The 26,991-nt window shown below is 39.1% G+C and overlaps 1 protein-coding gene across 1 annotated transcript in view; it reads right to left on the reverse strand.

Moving 5' to 3' along the window:
- Positions 1 to 22,499, reverse strand: part of LOC142108929 (vomeronasal type-2 receptor 26-like) — an 86,141-nt gene extending 63,642 nt beyond the window's left edge. Inside the window, exon 1 of the mRNA XM_075192907.1 lies at positions 22,281 to 22,499. Within this exon, the coding sequence (XP_075049008.1) occupies positions 22,281 to 22,499 (219 nt within the window). The remainder of the gene's footprint in view (positions 1 to 22,280) is intronic.
- Between the last annotated feature and the right edge of the window lie 4,492 nt (positions 22,500 to 26,991).

Here is a 26,991-nt window from a genome sequence, read left to right on the forward strand (position 1 = left end):
TGACCCGTGTACCGAACCTGGCTTGTTTACTCCGAGTTGCCTCCTGATTCTGCCTGACTCCATTCCTGTGTACTGAACCAGCTTGTCTGACTCCGCAACCTCCGCTCTACTCCACTGTACTACATCTTGGGGCGAACCTGAGGACCGCGACCTGCGACCCCTGGCAGCGAAGCCCACCCCGCCTTGCGGCGGTTCTTGGTGAACACTGGGGAGATCGTTAGACTCCGCACCTCAGGTAAGCCAGCGCTGATCAAGATTAGTAGCAGAAGTATCCAGAATCTGTTACAATTAGTTCATTTTTTTATGAAAACATTTAAACCTGCATCACAGCATCAAGGGCACCTCATTATATGCAGGTCCTACACTGACCTATATGCTTTAAACACCATTAAAATGCAGTTAATACCTGGAGCCACTCACCTCCCAGGTATAGGGGTTTACATCTAGCAAGGGCTGGCTTGTGAGCCACACCCAAATGTGCCCAAAATATGCTTGATGGGCAGCTGCTATTACAACATAAGGTGATATTTTGAGACAAAAACAGAGAAAAAATAACCCTGCGCTGGTTTGTCCCATATTATATATGGTACCAGCTGCATGGCAATGATATACTGAGAGCAGGCTTACTGATGTAGACATCTTTGGGTTGAGTACGATAAAAAAAAACCGAAAGAGATAAAAAACGAAAGCAAATTAAACAGACTTACCATCAATCCGACACTGGAGATGACCGATGGACACAACATGATGACAGCTAACTATTCAGATGAAAGAGCTGTGTGGCAATGCAATTTGACATCATTGCGACGTCTGTCAATCTAGATTTAAAGCGGCAATGTGGGGTTAAGTGTTTAAACACTTAACCTTAGGGGTTCTCACATTGGCGCTTTAAATTTAGATTGACAGACGTCGCGATGACATTAAATTGCATTGCCGCACAGATCTTTCATCGGAATAGTTAGCTGTCACCATGTTGTGTCCATCGGTCATCTCCAGTGTTGGATTGAAGGTAAATCTGTTTAAATTCCTTTAGTTTTTTTTTAACTCTTTCAGTGTTATTTTGCAGGAATTGTGGGTGTCGTAATGGTGGTAATCGTAAAAACAATTACCACCGGACATCTTTGATGAGGAAGATGATAACATTGTCTTTTGTCATAACTGAAGAAGATGACCACTGTTATCCAAAGCTGTGTCTAGTTTTGGGAAGCAGTTCACAATGAGATTTCAATTTGCATTGAAAAATTGTTGAAATGAGAAGAATTATTTTTTTGCACCAGCACAGACTTGGCATAGAATAAATCTTAAATTGTGATTATTTGAACAGTTGTGAAGGGATCATTAGAAATTAGACTGGACATGATTGGAAATGAATGTTAGTGCTCTAAATAGTAATATAGGAGCAACAACAGCTCAAAATCACTCCATTTAGCCTATTTGTTATTAAATCCACATCCAAAACCAAAGCCATACTGATGAAGAGTATATAAATAATCTATTATTTTATATCTCATTTTATAATATATATCAGAAATCAGCCACAATTAAATAATAAGGTGACTAGGCACAAAGCTCTCCTCCCCCCACCTGCTACTATGGAACTTGAATGTCAGAGAAACAAGGTTTTTGATATACGCTACACAAACAAGAAACTTCCCTTTCGTGCCCTGCTCCCAGCCTGATAAGTCATGCAGACAGAGCTTCTAGCTGGACATGCAGGAAAGAAAGTTGCTGAGGGCCTTGGATAGCATGATAAATGTATAATGACGTTTTTGAATGGATTGAATGAAAGGTGATTGAATCTGGAATTATATAGCTTGTATGTGTTTTTGAATGGAAGGTGGTCGAATCTGGACGCATATGTGGTAGAGTATATGAGAATGAATGATCATTTGTCGTTGGTTATATGGAAGTTTGTATACAGATGGTAAAATTGGAATGGAACTGTCTGAGGTCAGATAAAATGGAGTTGAATCTGGATATATATATATATATATAGTTCTGTGTGGTTCTGTGTTGGTTTAATGTTGTAATGGAGTTTTGTTAGGTTATTTGAATGGAATGAACTTGTTTATTGAGTTCAGATAAAATGGAGTTAGTGAAGACTTTGGTTTGGTATGGATAATGTTACATAAAGGCATGCATTGTAATAGTGTTGCAATGCTGTGTAGATATAACATAGGTAATGGTATGCTGTTAGTCTGATTTGTATGTGATTATATAGTCTAATAAGAACTGGGCCCTCTTGCTATGAAAGTTGCATTGGCAGTAAATTAGGCCATTGCAAGCACTTGTACTTAAGATGGCTGACAATGTGTTGATTTCTGCAGTACTATACAATTCCTGGGGTTCCTGTTATATTTAGGATGGATTGTTGGTCCACATGGAAGCATTTATGGTTTTGGCAAAGGTTATTCTTGGAAGGCTAATGTAAAGTGCAAATGTTGTGTAATAGTAAGTGTATGGAAATAGTCTGATTCATGCAGCTTAGTGTAAATGTATAGTAAGTGTATGAAAATGGTTGTGCATAGTTTGCTTGTTAGATAGAATGGTGATGTTGGAAAAGTATTTAATGGGAAAGTGAAGAAACTTGTAGATGGTATCGGAATGTCTGCAATGCTGCTGTTTAAAAGTGTGGAGGAAATTAGTATTTAGATGCATAGCAAGTGATTGGATTGTTCAGGAAGTGGTCAGATTGTTTAATATAACGTTTTGTTAGACTGTGGGTTTAAAGGGTAGTTTGTAACTCTGAATCTCTGAAATAATGTGGTTTATTGCTGGAAATGTTGATGTAGTTAATATGGCAGCAAGGTGAAATACCATGTGATTAGAGCATGCTAAGTTCAGACAATAGAGAAAATGGATCTAGTATCTGGCATGCTTGTAAAATGCTGCCATCTAGAAAGTCTCATGTGAAGGGAATGTGAATAGTAAATAATGGCTGTTGGACATTGACTGAGATAAGTGAAATTAAATGATAGAGGGCTAAATGTGGTAGAGTATGTGAGAATATTTGGAAGGTTTAAAATGTGTGCTTGATTGTCTGTTTGTTCTCTCTCCCTCACACGTCTCCCCCCCTACACACACACAATGCATTTACACACCTAGAACAATAGGTAACATTTAACACACACACATTCACACACTTTTAGACAATAGTTAGTCAAAGCACACAATCAATGACTTTTATATTTATAGAACAGGCAATAAATGTAATGTATTGCACCAAAATCTATACTTTTTGCAAAATATTGTTACGCTCTTCACTGTTTTATAATAGATACATAAGTTTTACAATTAGAATGTTAATAATACAACACATTTTAAATGAAACTATATTTTGTGCATAGTATTTCTTGAAGATATGAGCATAAGCTATTATATGAATATTGGTCCTGTGGATTTAAGGAAAAATAAGAATGATATTTCTTAGGTTAAATCCCAATTACCTTTGTGAGGAGTGGGTTGACAGTAATAGTCATATATTACGATATTAAGTTGTCATCCATACATTTGCCAGATTATTATGGAGATTAAAACCTCATAATCACCATAGAAATCCTTTTACACATACCCAAAACCTTTCAGGATTTTGAGGCAAAACCGGTAGCAAAACCGAAACACGATTACGTTTTAGAACCAAACCCACATCCAAAACCAAAACACAGGGTTCAGCGCAACTCTAAGTATAAATATTATTTGATGGTTATTAGTAGTGTGATGCATGTAGTTGCACAAGAATAATATTACTGCTATTAGATGACATTTTATCTACTCATCAAAAATGAGTTTGTTCTTATTTTTTGACACTTACCATTATCTGCATATGAATAGAGTCAGTAGAAAAGAGAACTAGGGTCACTATTATTGTCAGAAATAATTATGACTGGATACCCTCAAACCTTTTCCCCTTATTGTGCAAATGAGTTGGCTGTGTTATGAGTATAACAGTTTGAGCATTGCTAATATAGTTTATTTGATGGATTTGTCAATACTATTTGTATAACAGTCCTAGCAGACCATACATTACAAACATACAATGTCTGACTGTTGTTATTCCTGCACTATTATGTTCTTCAGCGCAGAGATCGCTACCTATGTCGCGTATAACTGTAACAGAGGGGTCTATCTATTAAAGTGCGATGAGCCATTAAAACGGAGAGAACAGCCATTTTCTCCATAAAATGGCCATCATAAAAAGTATGAATGGCTGTTGGCAGGATAAATCAAAACATTTTCCTTCATTAACTTATAGTCCTCATAGATTAATATGGGGACTGCAAAATTCCGCTATGTATAAAGCTAGTACATTTCATTGACACTTAAATATGCATAGCTGCGGTTTGCAGCGATGCATATTCATTGACATTGCATAGAGCTAGTGCTTTTGCTGAATATATAAATAACGCCTAATACCGCTGTGCAGAAGCATATTTGTCAAATTTAAATAAAACATAATTTTCTTTTTAATTTAGTTAACAAGGAACAATTGCATTCAACAGAAGCATCGTCCTAGTTTCAATGTAGAAAATTTACTTGCTTCGATACACTCGCTATCCTGTGTGTTAACGTGCTCGCATGATTAATCAAACATGCCCTCAAAAATGGCAGTGATGGGCTGCGCCATGGGATTACAAATCTTGCCAGCATGACATAAGTCACAAGGGCAAATTAAGATATAAATAGCAAATTTATTGGCACAGTTTGATATTGTGGGATACAGATCCCGGTGAGTAATCTATATGTAAAAAAATCTGTACAGGTAGGTAATGCCTTGCAGGTAAGTTTTATTATATTTATTTCATTGATACACAATATTGAAAAGTTTATATATTTGTATGGACCAAGTTTTAGGAGCTATAGGCATATATTGTCTATAATGTGTAGACCCCAAAATCGAAAATGCATAAGGGAGTTTTTTTTACAATATTGCCATACATGAGTGGAAGAGGTTGAGATTGTTGGCCAAGAGGAAGGTGACATTGATCCTAGTTCTCCCGATTCAAAAGATTATTTGTCTTTCAAGGTATATGTGATTTCATCTTACTTTACATGTAAGCACCCTTTTTGTTGACTAAAAATGTAATCCTTACAATAAATTGACAAATAATTAAGGAAACCACTTTCTTTATTCCAAAATTGTGTATTGAGTGGAACACAAATGCAAAAATATTGACACTCAAAAACACACACGAAAAAAAATAGACCCAACATTCCCTGCGCTGCTGGATCTTAACTTCCTCCAGGTAACCTGAGCAGCAGCTGCCACAAGGGCAGGAGGAGCAGCAGATGCCACAAGGGCAGGAGGAGCAGCAGATGCCACATGGGCAGGAGGAGGAGCAAATGACAGATAGGCAGGAAGAGCAGCAGATGTTACTGGGGCAGAAGGGGCAGCAGATGACACATGATCTGGAGGACAAACTAGTGGATTCTGGATATAAGAATCTTGCATTGGTCAATCTCTCCCATGTTGATTGGTCATGCTTAGGGTATTTTGCACTTGATCCACTTTATTTTACAAATTTGTATTAATACATTTTTTGGAAAAGTATTTACCAAACTAGGCCAATGCTCACTACCCCCAGATTCATCTTTCTGTTTTCTGCTGCCCCCCTCCTCCATCACTGGTGTCAACGTCTGTGGCCTCCTGTTCCACCTCACTGGACTCTTCTGCATCTACAGCTAACTTATTGGAAGAAAAAAGTAACTTCACAACAATGTAAATTTTTGCATCATATCATAGGTTGGCAATTTTACATATGCATCCATGTATAACTTTGTATTTCTCCAAGGGATAATCACAGAAAATATATATTAATCTTGAATGCATGGCCAGATTTTTCAATAGGCTGATGTTGGTGGGGGTGTTGAGATTTCTTTAGTCACAACATATTCAGTATTAAGGTAAATGGTATGAAATTTATCTGGGGGAATTGTTGTTTGTGGATGGTGCTCTCTCTGGTAACACATCCTGCATCAATTGGTCATCTATGCAATCCAATTGCAGAGGTCTAAGGACACCATGGGATCAAGGTCTGTCTGCAGTGGTTCCTCAATTTATTCTTAAGGTGACGCTTAGAGTCTTGCCACCTGTGTGAAAAGTTCAAAGTTAAGAAAGTTGCAATGTATACTGGAAAAAACAAGTCTAAAATACTATTGCTTACATACATACTTATATAAATTTATTGAGCCTAAGGTTTACACCTTAATCACATACTGTTACACTGCCATAATGAATATTTTACACTTAAAACAGGCTGCAATGTAAGCTTGAAAATATTTAAATTGCTATATTTAGAGAAGGTTTTGGTTTTAGTATTCCCATGTCTTGCACAACATTTATGTGCTTGACAATTTGGAAGAGGTTGACATTTTAGTAATGCATGCAGAGCACTATATCATTTGAAAAAAATGTGTGCTTGCTTACCATTTTTTGACCTAAGTCACAGACCTCCAAATAGGAGCCACTGCTTTGACCTGCAAAGTGATGTCCTCCCAAATGTGGTGCTTCACTGGGGCGGATAGCTACACCACCACCAGCTGAATAAGGATTTCCTCCTTGCATTGGGTAAAATTAGGTTGCTGAAACTTGGTGGAGTTAGATTGGCTTTCCCCAGCTGTTTTTTCGTCAGAGGGCATCTCAAGTGCGTAGTCAATATCACAACACCAAACAAATATACAGATATACAAAGATACACAGCCTGGCAAGGCACTATGATTGTCTCTCCAGCTTTATATATTGTCTGCAGATGTATCTTTTCTGCTATTGGTTGTGTGTGACTGCCAAGGTGTTCAAATGCCTCTAATTGCCTGGTTATGGCCCACTATTGTGATTGAATGACAGATACTCCATTACGGACAGGTAAGAGGAAAATCGTCATTTTAGATATGGTATAGAAAGAATCCGCTCTTTTTGTGCCTAAGCCCACACATGGTCTGAGAGTCTGCCAGCGAGGAGAAGATTGAAAAGTCTCATTTATTTACAAACATGAGGGCAGCAAGCTTCTCCAGGATGGAGCTCAGGGCCCTTACCATCATACTGGTCCACTGCCTTGGTCCTGCTGCTCATTACATCAGTAACAAGCAGAAAAATTCATCCAATAGACCTGAAAAAGTTGATCTGAAGCACAGACTGGGGAGCTCCATTGTGCAGATGCAGTGCCACTGGAACGACCTCTGAAGGTGGCAAACACAGCTCCTGTGTAAACTCAGGGGTCAAGTTGCAAGGTTTAAGTTCTCAATTAAAAAAAGTGAATAAATTGATTACAGTTTGATCTATCCCAGTGTAGAAGAGAAAGTATTGTATACAGTAATGTGGCTTGTTCTAAACTTCACTGGACAATGTATAAGGCTTGCTATGTAATAGTGATATTTGAGTATCAGTATTTGAATTTTGAGGTTTTCCTAAACCTACAAGATTAAGTCCTTATGCAAGTGTTTTTTTTATTTGACCAGTGGTGGAGTGGTTTCATTGTATAAAAATGTGATATTTGATAATTAACATTGAAACCTCACATTATATCATCATCTTCAGCAGCTATTTATATAGCGCCACTAATTTAGCAGCACTGTACAGAGGACTCACTTACATCAATCCCTTCCCCATTGGATCTTACAGTCTAATTTCCCTAGAATACACACAAGCACACAAACTCACTAAATTTGATAGCAGCCAATTAACCTACCAATATGTTTTTGGAATGTGGGAGGAAACCGGAGCACCCGGAGGAAGCCAACGCAAACACAGGGAGAACATGTAAACTCTACACAGATAAGGCCATGGTCGGGAATTGAACTCATGACCCCGGTGCTGTGAGGTAGAAGGGCTAACCACTATATCTATGTTTGTGGGAAAGAGAGATAACATTTAATAAAAGACTAGTGTGTCATATTTCTTCCAACAGAGTTCTGCCTCCGCCATCAGCAGGAGAACATGGAGGAAGTCCAGGAGAAGCCCAAGAAAAACCCCAGGAGGAGGCCCTTTCCCTACCCTCCAAACAACACCAATCCCCCCACCCCCTGAACAATCGCTTTAACCACCTCTAGAGGAAGACATTGTTCATTAATGCACAGCAGTATGAAAAATATAAATGAAGATAACCAGTGCTCAGCAAAGGGATTTTTGATAACATGGAATAGTGCAGATTGATGATGGTATGCAGAAGAGCATCTCTGAATGGACAGCATATCCAACCTTGAAGTGAATATGCTACAGAAGCAGAAGACCACACAGCACCCTTGTTACCATGACACAATATACAACACCCTTGCGACCACAACATAATACACAGCACACAATACAGAGGGCAACCTTGTCACCACCGCACAATACAGCAGGCAGTCATGAGACCACCGCCCAATTAAGGGAGCAAAATATGATTTTTATTGATTCAAACTGTGCAGTTAATGTGTGTGAATGTAATTATCAGCTGTTGGATGATATATATATATATATGAATATTATATATATATGTGTGTGTGTGTGTGTGTGTGTGTGTGTGTGAGACATTGATAAAATGATGTAATTATTTCACAACTACTGCACTATTGGTTATAACAGTAAAAAGATAAATATCCTGCTTCTATCATTTTTCCAACTCGGTGAAATGTAAAAAAGTTTCATCACTAACAGGGCCGGTGCAAGGGTTTTCGGCGGCCAAAATTTCACCTGATCACTGACGTCAGTGATCAGGTATATGATGCGCCGGGCAGCCCGGGCGCATCTGAATTAATACACAGTGACAGCGGACGGTGAAAAAACAGCGGCGGCACCTCTCTCCCACTTCTCTCTGCTGACTAGATTTTTAGTCAGCGGCAGCGGCGCCCTGCAGGTCCCGGCACCCTAGGCAACTGCCTAAGGTTGCCTAATGGGAGCATCCAATAGTAAATGCACTGGGACATTTATGAAATAAAGAAGTAGCATGACAGTGTTGCAATATGATAGTATCAGAGAACTATACAAGTACAGGTGTTGGGGTATTTACCTTTAATAGGACATTAAATATTTTAGAGGAAATGTCTACTAAACACTTGGAACTTGGAATGTAATAAATGAATAAAAACAGTAATTATTTAAATAAAAGGATTCTAGAAAAAAATAATTTAAAAAATAAAATCTGCAAATGGGGTGGGAAAATTATTTTCACATCTCCTAACACCTCAAATGGCAAAAGGGGAATTTATCAGATTTGTTATATATAACTAATCTTTCTTCAAGTGTTCAGACATCTGAGCAGGCTTCAAAATACAAATAGTCAAAAACAGTTAACTGTCAGTGGCATCAGGGTATAATCTCTATGGAATAAGTGGGGAATTTTGTTGTAAGAAAAGGAACTGATCCCTATGCCAATACACACAGCCCATTCATAAATGCATATTATATTTTCACATATCCCTGGGCCTGTTGTCACATATTTCCTGTTGGGCCTGTTGTCACATATTCCCTGTTGGGCCTGTTGTCACATATTCCCTGTTGGGCCTGTTGTCACATATTCCCTGTTGTTACATATACCCTGTTGGGTCTAATCTCACATATTGCCTGTTGTCACATATCCCCTGATGTCACATATCGCCTGTTGCCAGATATCGCCCATTGGGCCTGTAGTCACATATCCCCTGTTGTCACATATCCCTTGTTGTCACATATCCCCTGTTGGGCCAGTTGTCATATATACCATGTTGGGTCTGCTGTCACATATCCCCTGTTAGATGTAATCTCACATATCTCCTGTTGGCTGTGTTTACACATATCCGCTGTTGCCACATATCGCCCATTGGGCCTGTTGTCACATATCCCCTGTTGTCATGTATTCCCTGTTGGGCATTTGTCACATTTCCTATGTTGTCACATAACTCCTGTTGTCACATATCCCCTCTTGTCACATATTCCCTGTAAATAAATTGTTCCTACGTCTTGCTGACCTTAGTCTGGGACTGGGTGGAAGTTGGTACACTGGCATCACCTGCGCATCGTTTCAAAGCCCCCTCTACCTCCTTGCTCCAGGTGCCCTCAGAAAAAAAAAATCCCTCCTGGCTGGCAGGGGCCTATTTCTGCAGAGAGGTCTGGGGCTGCAACCCTTTGTTAATCTGGCCCTGTGCTTATACATAATGAGCCTAAATTAGAGATAGGAGTAAATCCAGCCGAAGGATGTACATTTGCAACTAAACAAGCATCGTTTTGATGAAAGGGATGCAAATCCAATGCAAGGAAATTACTGTATGCTTTTTCATATAGCACATATGCTGAGCAGCTTTATTTGTATATTATGTTTTTGAGGTGAGCCATGATTCCTCAACCCTAAATCTGCCAGCAAATTTAAAATCCCACCTGCAGTTCAACATGGATTTGCCCAAGTGCAAAATTGCGGTTTCCACTGGATGTATGCCCACTAAATTGCATTACATTTATATATAGTGGCAATAGGGACAGTTTGCCAGACACTAGTAAAGGAAAGACTAATAGTTTCCCTGGGAATATACAGGCTGAGAATACAGACAGGGTTAACTTTGCATACACTTTCACACACACACAGCACAGGTGGAGCACATGGGTGTAATTGATTAGGGGAACAGCCAGTGCAGTGCTTGGGAGAAAGCTTAAATTGCTGGGTTTGAGCTGTGTGCGGTTAGACTGGTGCCAAAAAATTGCCAGTTAGGTAAATTACTGTATAAGAGCGTCAGGGGTGTGGGAGGTGTGCTAGTCGGTGTGATTGCAGAAGCATGAGAATCATTTTGTTTTGCGTCCTTTTCACAAATATATATATATATATATATATATATATATATATATATATATATATATATGTAGCTATAGATATATAACTAATATATATAAGCCTAGCGGCGTGTGTTAGTCTGTGTGTGAAAAAAAAAAAACAAGCTGCAAAGCCACCTGCTTGGCGGAGTTATACACTGACCTACTAAATTCTTAGCATAATCTAATATATAAAAGTAAAAGCCTAAATTTACGAGTTGAGGGCTCAAACTCATTTTCGTGTGGTAATTTTACCTCATGAACACACATGTGTAGCGGCGTGTGTTAGTGTGTGTGTATGGAAAAAACTATTTTCTCAGAAAGGGCTCATCCAATTGACCTGAAATTTGGTATACTGACATTATTTGACAAAAAAAATAGAATAGTGAAGTCAGTTAACTTCCATCATCCCCCCCTTCCCCCCGTGGGAGGGGTAGTAAAGGCTAAATTTACGAGTTGAGGGGTCAAACTCATTTTCGTGAGGTAATTTTACCTCATGAACACACATTAAAAAGGGCGCTTGCGTCGGGAAGTAACGCTCTTCCCCTGAGGAGGCCTGGGCTAGGCCCAAATGCATGACAAGAACCTTTTTAAGACCTTAAGTAGCTTGATTTGACTAGAATGCATGAGTATCATGCACGGGTTAGCTTGTATATATACACAAAATATATATATATATATATATATATATATGTGTGTGTGTGACATTAATACAATGATGTAATTATTTTACAACTCCTGCACTATTGCTTATAACAGTAAAAAGATAAATATCCTGCTTTCATCATTTTTCCAACTCGTTGAAATGTAAAAACGGTTCATCACTAATAGTAAATGCACTGGGACAATTATGAAATAAATAAGCAGCATGACAGTGTTGCAATATGATAGTATCAGAGAACTATACAAGTACAGGTGGTGGGGTATTTACCTTTAATAGGACATTAAACAGTTTAGAGGAAATGTCCACTAAACACTTGGAACTTGGAATGCAATAAATGAATAAAAAAGTGATTATTTTAAAAACAATATTCTAGAAAAAATCATTTGAAGAATATAATCTGCAAATGGGGTGGGAAAATTATAAAACAATCTATGTTCTGAAAATGAAAGGGGAGGATCTATAAAAAGGGTATAAATAGAGTAAATGAGTGAGATTGAAATAAAAAAATAAAAGTCACTTTGGAATAAAAAAAGAATAGAACCACAGGGAGTTTTGCAAAACAAGGGAAAAGCAGATGTGGCCATGGGTCAGTACAGAAAGTGGTCAAAGATAATGCTATTTTACACATAGAGGCATGTGACAAAAGAACAAATATCCATTTTAAGTCTTTATTTAATAAAAATAATATAATAATATTCGTACATATTAAATTCATCATTCCCCTACCTTCCAGGGTTTAAATTCAAGGTGAGGTCCATGTTCCTTAAGAATATTTCCATTATATATTTCATAAAGCATAGTATGTAAAGCGTGTGCTAGAGCATACACTGCTACATATATATTGTAGGTATGACGGAAGCTGTTCACATTATAAACAGTATTGTCAAAAATACTCATGGTGTCATTATCAGTACAAAGACGGTATGAGGGGTCAACAGACAAATCACTGGATCGAATACAGTCAAATACTATATACCATACAACTGCCGTTATATCATCATCTGGAAATTTCAGAGGGTTTGTGCTATATAGAAATTCTTTTAATCCAGGGATGTTCCCTTCATGGTCCAATAAATGCAGTGAGCCATTAAAAACATGGTCCACTTGTCCAAAATAATTATGTGTAAACAAAGTAATTGTTGATGCAAATATCCAGGTTTTTTTAGATTTTAAACTGGATGAAAGACTTAGGTAAATGTGATGGAAAGAAATGGGATTGCTGTAGACAATAATCACTTTGGAAGATGAAGACGTAATTGTTTTCATGGTTGTATAAAAGCTGTTTATATTTGTCTCAGAGAATAAAGCAAAAAATTCTACACAACCTCCATTTTCAATGATCTCTTTGCTAAGTTCATTACCGCTCCTCTTGCTGCTTTCATCTAATGAGGTCAAAATCCCTACCCAAGACCAACCAAACGTTTTGAGCAGATGAACGATGGCAGCATATCGTACTTTTTCATTGATGGTGGTTCTGTAGAATGTGGGGAATTTGTTTCTGTCACTGAAGGTTGGATCTGAAGCTCCATAACTAATCTGTAAAATAAATGGATTCCATTAATGAAACTACATTAACATTGTAAGAGTACAAGGAAGTATATTTTCATGGGACATCAAATAAAATGTTATAGACCAATAAAGCCATTTTAATAACAACATTGATGTGCTATGATCCAGATCACCTAGGGTCAGTCCTCCCATCAGAGGTAAGAATCTTATCTGATTCTTACCAATTCTAGTGAAAAACAGAGGTAACGTTCTCACTCTCTCTCCTTAACCTCAGCCATTCCCAGTTCCAACTGCTCATGTCCCTCTTCAGTCACTGTGCTCCAGTTAATAGTGCAGTAGGGAGTACAGTATGAGGCAAATTGCTGTGTGCTTCCTTTGCCTCCCTGATACCTCCATTTATCATGATGTCAGATATTGCTGCACTGCAACTAATTTGTTTTACACTGACTTACCTTCTGCAATCAATAAGGTTACATTTGGTGACTGGAGGAGGGATGACAGGAGTTATCCATGGGGTGGGGGTTGAGAGTGTTCAAACTTCACCAGATGAGCATAGCTGGAAAAGATCCCAGTCTCCACCAATTCACATATTTGCATACACTTGATTTGCACCATACTGATCAAAACTAATATTTGACTGGTTGCAAGTTTCATTTGGTCAAAAAAGCATCATTATCCAAGAAAGATGGAGTAGAAGACTGTGCTTGTTACCCACTAAAGTTAAACAATATATAATGATGAATTCATTAAATTTATTAATATGAAGTATAAAAAAAACAAAAACAACATTCAAATATTAAAAATAACAGATTCAATCACTGACACAATAGATAAAAATATAAATGCTTTAATAAGCATGTTAATGCCACAAAGTGGAAAACAGCCAGCTGTGAGATTTTACACAACTGTTTAAACTTTAGATTCTGCAAAACCAGTATATGAACTTGCACCACACTCCATAGGAGATTTTTGGCTAGAATGAAAGCTATACTAGTCAAGGAACAACATGCTGGCTGTTTTCCACTTGCATTCTAATTACACATATATGATATGCCGAGACTCTAATGTGGATTTACAGCTGTCAGTGGAGACCTAGTGCTTTGAAATTACTTTCATCTGAACCATTGATAATACTTCATAAACATTTACAATTACCTTGTATTCAATTCACAATCTTTATATTCTATTGTCTCATACTAGACTTATTGAGGGACTTTATAGATATCCCATAATCCAGGGTTTCCCAAACCCAGTCCTCAGGGCTCCCCAACAGTGCAGGTTTTCCAGATCACATGTGACATAATTAGGACCCCCTGTGGATCTGTTACAATGTGTCAGTCAGTAATGAATACACCTGTGCTCCAGCAAGGAGATATGGAAAACCTGCACTGTTAGGGAGTCCTGAGGACTGGGTTTGGGAAAGCCTGCCATAATCTCTGATAATCAAGGTTATAAGGAATTATCTTCTTTATATATGTTACATAATGGTGCAAATAGAGTAGATTTTGTATAATTAACATGTTTATTAGAGTATTTATATTTCTGTCTATTGTGTCACTGATTGAATCTGTTGTTTTTAATTAGGGATGTTCACTGACCCCCGTGTTTTGGTTTTGGATCTAGATTAACTTGGTGTTTTGGTTTTGAAAACCGTTCTCATGAATTTTGGTTTTGGTTTTGGATTTGTATATTTTATTCTTTTTTTTTAAAAAAAAAATTGCTAAAAATGCTAAAATCACACAATTTGGCTCTTTTTTTGTTCCTACAATATTATTAACCTCAATAATATTAATTTCCAGTCATTTCCAGTCATTTGTTGTCAAGTGACAAGAACACTGCTACCCCTGTTTCTGTGTGAGCAATGGCACTGAGCAATGTCACTGGAAAATGGAGAGCGACAAAAACACTGCTACCCCTGTTTCTGTGTGAGCAATGGCGTTGGATCTCCTAGGGAGGGAGGTACTTATGGAATCCAAAACCCGTGAGATCCGACGATGCAACAATGACGTTTTGCTTTGATGCAGATTCGAGGAAGCGGGGAAATACCAATCTGCTCGGCACTCGGATTGGTGATGTTCGGGGGGCTTCCGTTTTTGGAAAACCAAGCCTGATCAGCGCTATCTTTAATATTGTCATTTTAAATTTTTTTTATTTTTCATATTAATAAATTTAATAAATTCATTATTATAGATTGTTTAACGTTTGTGTATAACAAGCACAGTCTTCAATTTCCTTTTTTTTTGGTTTATACATTTTTGATGTGAGGCTCGCACAGACCTCTAAACAGCATCATATTACCAACAACATTTAATTACCAGCAGCGCTCAGATAAACCCTGCAGTTCTGAGTTATTTCTGATACGGTTGTCTCAGTTTACCCACTGTTGCATAAATATTTTGGTACATTGTTAGACTAGTTAATGGTCCCTTCCCAATTGCACTTTTGGTTTATATTGTGAAATGTACAAAAACAGCAGGAACAATTACAGTTTGTTGTGTTAGTCGCACCTTATATGCATTTTGTAAAGATGAGTTTTGTATAGAGATGTTCACTGACCCCCATGTTTTAATTTTGAATTTGGATCTGTATTAAGTTTGTGTTTTGGTTTCGGTTTTGGCAAAACCGACCTCAAGTGTTTTGCTTTTGCTTTTGGATTTGTAATTTTCAGAAAATTTCTAAAATATGCTAAAATCACATATTTTTGCTCTTTTTTGTTTCTACATTACTATTAACCTTTATAACACTAGTTTACAGTCATTTTCAGTTCAATTTTGACCACCTCACAGGTCGCAATATAATTTTTAAACACTTTCGGACAAAAACTGCAGCGAACAGGCTGGATGCTATGCGACAGAGCAACAACACAAACACACGGCAGTCCATAGCACATCTAGGAAACATTGCCACACAGCAGTGGCAGATAAAAAAGTGGTGCAAGATGAAATTTTTCTTGGGACCTCACACCCACCCATATGTTAAAAAGCTTTACGAATCACACACAGAAACAGGAGGAGTAGCAGGTACATTTTAACAAACCAAGCACTTCAGCGACAAGGAGTGCCACTTTTGTGGCTGAGGTGCTTGGGATGTTTGGGCCCCCTACAAAACAAGCTAACAATAGGCTTAAGGCAGCTAAGCTAAGTGCTGTCAATGAACTCTACAGTGGCAGGATGCTGTTGTCATCATCTTCAGCCTCATCCTCACCCTCATCAATGTGTACATCATTCCCACACAATATTAACATAAATGTAAAAAACAAAAATGTAAAATAAAGCTTTTACCTTTTTAAAGAAACAAACACACCTTTAACAAAAGTGAAACTTTACTGTAGAAAAACTTAAAATTGCCATTCTACTCAAAATATTATTCCAGCATCAGCTAGCTTCCTTCTCTCAGCTAGATCCCAGAAACTGCAATCTACACTGTCATCATCCTCACCCTCATCGTCACCCTCATAAGTGTGTACATCATCCTCACACAATTCTAATTCATACCCGCTGAAATTCACCATTACCGAAGATTCGATACTTTGATGTAATTGCCACTAATAGCTTTCCTTGCTGAATTTGTAGTTCATTTTGATGACCAGGATTTTTTTTCCATTTTTAGGACGTAGCCTCTGATGCCAAGGCTCCGACCTGTGCTGAAAACTCTTTCTGAGTACACACTCGAGGTTGGGCAGTTTAGGTATTGCAAAGCAAGTTTGTACATGGGTTTCCAAATTGCTTTTTTTCCCTCCCAGTATGTAAAGCGAAAGTCTGACATGTCCATTTCTATGCTGTTGTTAAAATAATCCTCCACCATTCTTTGGATGTTGATAGTAGGATCAGGTGGTGTTGCGATAGAGGTGCCATGGTTTTTGGGTAATTTTTTTTAGACCAGACCAGATGTCAAAATGTTATGCTGAATCATCTGCATCATCCCTGGGTCTCTTGAAAAAGCTTATTTTTTTTCTAGCAGCAGTAGCCTGAGAAACTGAAGCAGTTTCACGTACCACTTCAGCTGTCAACTTGCTCACAAGGAGTTCTTCGTCAGATCTGGGACAGTTGGAAATAAAGAGGAGACATAGCTCTTAAACCTAGGATCAAGCATATTTGCCAAAATGTAGTTATCTGATTTCAAGATGTTGATAATTCTTTGATCCGGGACAAGTGATTAAAGTACTTCATCTACAAGTCTGACATACTTAGCGCAATTTCTTTGTTTCATCTCCTCCTTCAATTTCTCAAGCTGCTTTACCAAAAGTCTAATAAAGGGAATCACATTTCTCAAGCTAACAGTGTCTGAACTCACTTCACCAGTAACTACTTCAAATCGTTTTAGCACCATGCACAACAAGTAAAGTATTTTCCACTGTGCTGGACTAAAATGCATTCCCCCTCCTTTCCCAATGTCATGGCTTGTGGAGAAAGCGTGGATGACTTCACTGTTCCTCCATCCTCAAAAACATACAAATCGTCTAATTCCACCTTGTTACCACCTCTTACATTAGTTTATGGCAGGGCAAAATAAATTGTTCTTGCAGCTGCTGCAATCTCCTACATGCTGTTGCAGAATGTCGAAAATGTCCCAACATTTTTCGGGCCACAGACAGCATCTCCTGCATGTCCTTGTCATTTTTTAAAAAGCTCTGTACCACCAAGTTGATTGTGTGACCAAAACAGGGATTGTAATGGATTACACCCAGCTGTAATGCTCTCACACTATTGGTGGCGTTATCAGAAATGACATATCCTCAGTAGAGTCCAAACGGGATAGGCCATGTTGCAATGACATCCCTTAGTTTTTTAAACAGGTTGTCAGCGGTATGCCTCTTAGTGAAGCCAATGATACACAGAGCCTGCCTCTGAAAAATCTAGCGTTGTTGGGTACATGCTGTTGCTGATCCTGCTGCTGAACGCGATTCACCAACCCAGTGGGCTGTCACAGTCATATAATCTTTAGTCTGCCCAGTTTCACTTGTCCACATATCTGTGGTTAAGTCTACAGTGGGTAGAATTGCATTTTGTAGCCCAATAATTACATTTTATGGAACCTTCTAGTATGACGCATCTCAAGATAAGTCTAGCTTAAGAACAACAGCATTTGGGCCAGAAGCGTGTAAGGCATGCCTGCAACCAACTCTAACTGAATCCTACTTCAGGAATACTTAAGCACAGCCATGGAGCTTATTCCACTTTTCTCAATAACTACCATTCACAGTAAATACTATTTTCCCTAGTGTATATGACACTTCACGACTTGATATTGTGTGTGAATAAGGTAATAAAACATTAACACTGTGTCTGACATGTGTACTGTGACTTTACCATAAATATATTTTTAGACTTCTAAATACTATTCATTACATTTACACTGTCCTACATGTGTATTGTACCTTATGCATTTCATAATAACCTACTGTACCTACAGTTTCCTGTTTTGTGTATATCATAGTTCATTACATTTAGACTGTATCTTATTTGTGTATTTCAACTTACACAATTTTAATTAACTAACACTCACTGTAACTATACTATTCTGTGTTGCGTATCATAACACTTCATTAGACTAGATTACACTGTCTGCCAGTGCTAATTTTTAAATATAATACATCTAAAATAACACAGATTTGTAATGAAACTTAAACTTTTACTAACATAAAGTATAATCAATAAATAAAATGTTCAAATATGTAAAACGGTTGCCCCAAATACTCAACCTGTAGTAATAGGATTTAATTAACTTAGCATGTTTAAGTTGATGGACAGAACACAGTCGAAAGCCAACAGGCATAGTATAATAACAGTGGTAAAATAGGAACTCCAGGGGGTAAATGTCACAAATCACCCTATGAGTTGAGTTATCAGAACCTGTTGTTGACGAAAGTTTCACCTATAGCAACCCCCTTTCCCATAGAACTGGATATGTTCGCCGGTACTCGGTTGTCCCCAGAACTTATTCTCGAGTAGTGATAACTCAACTCTGGTAGGTAGGCACCATAGAGGACTTGAAAGTGGGATGCTGAGCAGAGATACTCCTGTACCAGATTAAGCAGGAACACTGAGTAGAAACAGGATGCAGTACCAATCTCCACCAGTATTACAGACTGGCAGTGTGGAGTAGAGGATGGTGTAGTACCAGCTTTGGCCTGATTCAGATGGTGCCAGAGAGCAGCACAGTGTCAGGGAAAATGCCGGAGCAAGACAAAGCAGTACATATGTACTGTGAAACACTGTAGACACAGGTGAGCCTGATGGAGCGGATAGCTGGCACCACGATCCTGTGGATGGGAGGAGATCTCTCAGATGAAAAGGCAGAGTATGAATCCAAATGAAACCCAGGGCCACGAGCAAACAAATAAGGTCAGTATCGAGGCAGAGCTTAAGGTCACGAGCAAACAGGCAAGGTCGGTATCCAGGCAGAGGTCACAACGAGTATCAATCAGGAAACTGGCAGACAAATCACAGAACCAGGAGCACGGAGAAGCAAACGTGTGAACGCTATAACCGGCAAAGGCAGAGCGAAGCTGACAGGTAAACTAGTAGTAGCCAATCAGGGCAGGTGTCAGATAGAGCTGTAAGTGAGAGGAATCAGGTGAAAACAACACTGCAGCAGCCAAAAATAGAGCAGCAGTTACCTGCTGTTCCTAACATTACCCCCCCCCCTTGACGAGGGGTTAAGGAACCTCTTACTTTAGGCTTATCTGGAAACCTCTGATGAAAAGCTCTTCTTAAGTCATTAGCATGCAAGTCTCTGGTAGGTATCCAGGATCTTTCTTCAGGGCCATACCCCTTCCAGTGAACCAAATAGTGGAGTTGGCGTTGTACCCATTTGTAATCAAGAATCTTTTTGATCACATATTCCGTGTGACCATCCACTATCACTGGGGCAGGTTTGCTTGGCTGTTTCCTGGGAAACCTCCGGGAAGTAAGAGCTGGCTTCAATAAGGATGCATGGAATGTACGGGGTATCGTCAAAGAGTTTGGCAGTTCCAACTGAAAAGCAACAGGATTTATCTTCCTGATGATCTTAAATGGCCCAATGTATCATGGTCCGAACTTAAAGGAAGGCTGGCGGAGCTTGATGTTCTTAGTGGAGATCCATACTCTGTCCCCTTCCTTGAACTTACGGGAATGTCTGAAGCGATCCTTAAATAACTTGGCTCAAGACGCAGCTTGCTTCAATGAGAAGTTTATATTTTTCCATATTTTCTTTAGAGAACGAGCAATCTGTCCAATCTCAGGGTGGGTGTTATGATCTGCCCTGTTTCTTTGTGTGCATTTTACCCTGTGTTATGATTTGCCTTGTTACCCTGTGTGCACATTACCCTGCAGTATCTGTGATTCTCCAGAGGAGCTGCTGTCCGGCCATTCCTCTATCAGGGGTTAACTAGCACTGCTAATTAATTATCCTCACCTGTCTGTGGCCTATATATGCCTGCTTATTCCTGAATCCTTTGCTGGTCATTGATGTTTCTAGCCTGCTCATGTTTCTCTCTGTTCCTGGATTACCTGCATGTTTCTGGCTGCTACTACAAACTGGTTTCAGTTAAGTCATCTGCTGAATTTATTTATTATTTACTGCTTGTTTGCCAAGATCTGGAAATCCATTGTTCTATTCAGCCTGAACTGTTACTGTTTATTTTGCCTTACCTGGACTATACTTTTCTGCAATAAACAGTTTAAAACGTTTATATCACGTGTCTGGCTCCATGGCTGTAATTAAGAAAGTGGTTTTGAACAGAACCATAACAGTGGGTGGGTGGGATGATGTCAGAAAATGAAACAGACTTGGGATGTCTCCCATAAATGCAGATAAATGGGCATAACCAGAGGAAGAGTGTGGTGAATTATTGTAGGCAAATTCCGCCCATGGCAGGTATTCTACCCAGTTGTCATGTAATTGAGAGATGTAGCATCTTGAATATTGTTCCAGGACTGATTTACCCTTTCGGTCAGTTAGTTTGCGGGTGATAGGCTGATGAAAAAAATAGTTGAATGTCAAGCAAGGCACAAAATGATTTCCAGAACTGAGCCACAAATTGAGTTCCTCTATCTGATGCAATATTAGTGGGTATTCCATGTAATCTGAAAACATTTTGAATGAACAAAGAAGCCAAAGACTTAGGAGATGGTAGTTTAGGTAAAGGAACAAAATAAGCCATCTTACTAAAGCGATCGACTATCACCCAAATGCAATTACACCCTTTAGACAAAGGCAAATCCATGACAAAATCCATTGAAATGTGGGTCCATGGAACACTGGGCACAGGTAAAGGCATCATCTGTCCCATGGGTAAATCTCTGGGTGTTTTCACCCTGGAACAAATTTTGCAGGACTGTACAAAGTCTCTAACGTCTTTCTTCATAGAAGGCCACCAAACAGAATGAGAGAGTAATTTAACAGTCTTGGTGATACCTGGATGTCCAGATATTTTGTTGTCATGGACCTCAGACAAGACAGACTGTCTTAGACCAGCTGGCACAAACAACAAATTGGGAGGCATGCAAGTTGGTGTCTGATCCTGTACTGCCTGTAATTGGGTTGCCAAATCCTGAGTTAGCCCTAAAACAATGGTTTGAGAAGGTATGATAGAAGTGTTATAAAGGGGATCTTCATGTTTCTGTAGAAAACTTCTGGATAAGGCATCTGCCTTCAAATTCTTAGAACCAGGGCGATATGTGATAACAAAACTAAATCGGGAGAAGAAAAGAGCCCAGCACGCCTGCCTGGGATTCAACCTCTTGGTAGTCTCAATGTATTGGAGATTTTTGTGATCCGTGTACACCATGATGTTATGCTTATCGCCCTCCAACCAATGTCTCCATTCTTCGAATGCCCATTTAATGGCCAGCAACTCACAATTTCTCACATCATAATTTATCTCTGCTGCTGAGAATTTCTTAGAGAACAATGCAAATGGGTGTAACTTCTCATCAGAACTGGACACTTCTGACAGAACTGCCCCCACCCCAAACTCAGAAGCATCCACTTCAACAATGAAAGGTAGCTCTGTATCAGGTTGTTTGAGGATAGGAGCAGAAACAATGGCCTTTTAAGAGTCTCAAATGCTTTAACAGCTTCTGGCGGACATACCGCTGGATCAGCTCCTTTATTAGTTAATTGAGTGATAGGTGCCACAATAGCTGAAAAATTGCAAATGAATCTCCTGTAGTAATTGGCAAACCCGAGGAACCTTTGGATGGCTTTTAGGTTACTGGGAAGGCTCCAATCAGTGATGGCTCGGACTTTGGCTGGATCCATCGTAAATCCGTTGGCAGAAATGAAATACCCCAAGAATGCCAAAGTGGAGACTTCAAAGTCACATTTCCCCAATTTGGCAAATAGATGATTTTCTCTAAATTTCTGCAGTACCAAACGGATTTGTTCACGGTGTTGGAACAAAGATGTGGAGTAGTTTAAGATGTCATCCTGATGCACAATGACAAATTTACTCAGATAATCGCGTAGTACATCATTGATCAAATCCTGGAACACAGCTGGTGCATTGGAAAGACCAAACAGCATAACACAATACTCGTAATGTCCAGAACAAGTATTGAAAGCAGTCTTACACTCATCGCCCTTCCGCATGCGTATCAAATTTTATGCTCTACGTAAATCAATTGTAGAAAATACAGAAGCACCTCTTAACTGTTCAAACAACTGAGAAATCAGTAGAGATGGTCACTGACCCCTGTGTTTTGGTTTTGGTTTTGGATCTGGATTACCTTCGTGTTTTGGTTTTGGTTTTGGTTTTGGTTTTGGCAAAACCGCCCTTGCGTGTTTTGGTTTTGGTTTTGTTTGCTTTTGTTTTGCTATTTTTTTAAAAAAAAAGTGTTGTAGGTGCGCACCTGTAGAAATTCCGTGTGCCGATTGACTGGCTGGTGAGTTCCTGTTTAGATTTTGCGCTCTAATGAGGATAACTGTATAGTGCTCCGGACAGATGATCTGTAAACCTTGGAATCGATATAGGCAACGCGTTTCGTCCACCACCCTGTGGACTTTCTCAAGCCTCTTAGAACTTCCATTAGTCTGATTCCTTAAGTACACCTCTTGATTCGATCTCATTGGATATTAGTCATTCGTTGCCTAATTAGGCTTAATGATGACATTCTCATAAGTAAATGACATAGAAGAGCAGTCCCTAGTCTTTTTATGCATAAATCTCTATTTGTTTGCTTTTTCTAATGAGGGATTTCACCTTCTCACTTCTTTACATCCATAATGTGTATGAACACCCTTTTTCTCTTTTATAGTAGTGTTTATATGCATACACAGAAAAAATAAATAAATAAAAATGTTAAAAAAGTTAAAAAAGACATGTTCTGCATGTCCTATTTAACAATTGCCTTGGATATTATGATAAATAAAAATAATGTACAAATAAAAATAAATATAAGAATAAAATGTGTAGAAGCTTATTACACCAATCAACCAACCAATAGATGAAAAGGTAAATCTAAATACATGCATAAGCATATAAGATCATATCCATAAGATACCAAATCATCTATATTTCTTTTAACAATGCCAATCGTTAAACTCAATGGTCTCATTGAGACCTTCAGGGTACATAGTTTGTAATCTAAAAATCCACATGGCCTCACTCCGGCACAATTTATTGTGTCTATCAACCCCCTAGAGGTACACTCTATTTTCTCCAGTCCTATAAGGGTGATATGGGATGGACAGTAGGCCATCCTTAATTCTAAAACTTGCCTGCAAATTATACAGACAAACCTGGTTGTCTTCCCACTCCATCTTTGACTATTGGCAATGTAGCCTTCGTCTTTGGGTGTATATTACACCCTCCACTTGTAATTAAATAGAAAAAAATCAGCCTGCATTGACTGTACGTTAAATAGAATTGGACAAAGGCAGTTTGGTTTCTGTCTGCATCAGACCCCCTCTCCTCTAGTAATAAAATAGAAAACTATGCAGCCATTATAGACTGTAGAATATAAATAGAAATGAACAAAGGCAGTTTGGTGTCAGTCTGTATCAGCCCCCCCCCCCCTCCACTTGTACTTAAATAGAAAAGAAGACGGTCTGCATAAAATGTACAATATAAAACAAAATGGACAAAGGTAGTTTGGTGGCTGTCTATGACACCCCCCCTTTCACTTGTAGTTAAATAGAAAAAAAGCAACCTGCATATATTGTAGAATATAAAAACAAATGGACAAAGGCAGTTTGGTATCTGTCTGCATCAGACCCCCTCTCCACTAGGAGTAAAATAGAAAATGATTCAGCCGTTATAGACTGTAGAATATAAATAGAAATTGAGAAAGGCAATTTGGTATCTGTCTGCATCATCCTCATCAACATCATCATTAGTGCCCTCGTCGCCTACACAAATCTCCCCCTCATCCTCTTCTAATTCCAAAGTGGCATCCTCAATTGGTGTATCACCGGCTACACTCAGGCTGTTCAGGCACACATCAGCAGAACTGCTGAAAGGGCCCTTCTTTATGGGTACACTAACAGAATGCTCACAATTACACATACCACCGGCAGTTAACTTTTCCTCAGTTACACTTATTTTTCGCTTCAACACGGTAAAAAATATTTTGTGTGTTTTTTTCCCTGATTTAAAAAGACTATGTACTTTTACATAGGCTTTACCAGATGACGTACTGGGAACACTACCATCAAGACTGGTGCCAGCACCTGCTTGCTGATCCTGCTCATATGTGGACTGCTTTGAATCCATTTTAATGAGGTCAAAGCACTTGTAGTGCAAAATAATCAATAGATAATGCTGCTATATATGACTTTTTGTAGCCAGAAAAATTATTGTTTCACCCTGGGGAATATGAGACACCCCAAAGCACTGGTAGTGCAAAATATTCAATAGATAGTGCTGCTATATATGACTTTTTGCAGCCAGAAAAAATATTGTTTCACACTGAGGAATATGGGACACCCCAAAGCACTGGTAGTGCAAAATATTCCAAAAATGCCTCCTCTATCCTCCTCTCTTCCTGCTCTAACAATCACTAGAAGAATTGGTAGCAGAATTTCATTTAATAATTGAAAGTATAAGGTATACAATAATTGCTCTGTCCCTGCTCTAATGCTGCCTGTGACCTAACCCTGCTCTCTCCCTCTGTCAAATGGCTATGGATTGCTGTGGAGGTGGGTATTTATGCATTTCAAATATCGCGAGAACTGAGCCTCGAGATCCGACGACATCACAATGACGTTTTGCCTCGATTTCGATTCCGAACGGGCGGGAGAGTACCGAGCCGAGCATGCTCGGTACTCGGATAGGCAAAGTTCGGGTGGGTTTGGATCTTGGGGAACCGAGCCCGCCCATCTCTAGAAATCAGTGGCAGAGGATATTTGTTTTTAATGGTCATCTGTTTCAGACCTCTGTATTCAATGCAAGGTCGTAAATCTCCATCTTTCTTTTTGACAAAGAAAAATCCGACACCAAGGGGTGAACGAGAATGTCTAATGAACCCCTTTTTTCAGGTCCTCAGAAATATAGTTTTCCATGGCTTTGGTCTCTTCCATGGAAAGAGAATATAAACGAGACTTACGAAATTTACTCCCGGGCTGAATATCAATAGTGCAGTCATATGGGGGATGTGGTGATAATGTTTCTGCAGCTTGCTTGGAGAAAATATCTGCAAAATCTTGATATTGCATCGGGAGTGTGAGACCTGGTTTGACCGAAGCAGTAGCAACCTTAACAGGTGTTGCTAAGCATGTCCCATGGCAGTTTTTCGTGCCACCAATCAAGGACTGGATTGTGCTTGATAAGTCATGGGTACCCCAGAACCACAGGGTATGTGGGTGAATGGATAAGATAGAAAGACAGCATTTCCTTATGGAGTGCTCCCGCTGTCAGGGTAAGAGAGCTGGTACTCTCTAGCATGCTTCCGTCCCCTTAAGTAGGTGCTCATCCAAACCAGAAAACAGATACTGGAACTTTTCATGGTTGGGTAGGAACAGCAAACTGCCGTGTCATAGAATTATCTAGAAAATTTCCAGCTGCTCCGTTGTCCACGAAAGCTAGGACATCAACACTCCTAGAGACCAGGGAAATCTGGGCAGGTAACTGGATGGAATTTTTATTCTGTACAAGGTAAATGCCTAGATGAACCTTCCTAGTATCCCCTGTTTTAGCTGAGTTGGCGATAGGGAAAAAGTTCTGCGGATGAAATTCCTTTTCCAGTCTTCTTTCATTTATTTGCCGATCAATGCGAATTGCCAAACACATAAAGGACTCCAGAGAATCAGGAGCTAGATATTGCACCAATATGTCCTTTATTAGTTCCGAAAGGCTGAAATCAAACTGACTGCAGAGAGCTGGATTATTCCATTCGCAATTTGAGGCCCACCTGCCAAACTCAGTACAATATTCTTCAGCAGAACGACGTCCCTGTTTAAAAGATCTAAGTTTAGACTTTGCAGTAGTGACTTTGTCAGGATCATCTTTGAGGAGACCCAAGGCTTGGAAAAAGGAATCTACAGATAACAATTCTGGACTGTCAGGGCACAATCCAAATACCAAGGTGTGTAGATCTCCTTGCAACAGTGATATAACTGGCTGCTGTTCCGAACCGGAAGACCGAGGACGTAGCTTGAAATATAATTTGCAACTTTCCCTAAAGTTGTGGAAGTCCCTTCAGTTGCCAGAAAATCTGTCTGGAAGATGAAGCTTGGGTTCTTGAACTTCAACTTCCTGAGAAGATGTCATCCTGAAGGCTTGTTCATGAACAGACAATCTGGTAGAAATGTCTTGAACAATCTGATATTGAGCCTGCAGTCGATTAGCTAGCACTTGTGCAAGGGAAGGAGGAGTAGGATCCATGGGAGTAAATACCAAGTATGTTTGCTGGTTATAAGGTCACAAATTACCCTATGAGTTGAGTAATCAGAACCTGTTGTTGACTAGAGCTTCACCTATAACAACCCCCTTTCCCATAGAACTGGATATGTTCGCCGGTACTCGGTTGTCCCCAGAACTTATTCTCAAGTAGTGATAACTCATCTCTGGTAGGTAGGCACCATAGAGGACTTGACAGTGGGATGCTGAGCAGAGATACTCCTGGACCAGATTAAGCAGGAACAC

Source organism: Mixophyes fleayi, chromosome 12, assembly GCF_038048845.1.
Source record: "Mixophyes fleayi isolate aMixFle1 chromosome 12, aMixFle1.hap1, whole genome shotgun sequence".
Lineage (NCBI taxonomy): Eukaryota > Metazoa > Chordata > Amphibia > Anura > Limnodynastidae > Mixophyes > Mixophyes fleayi.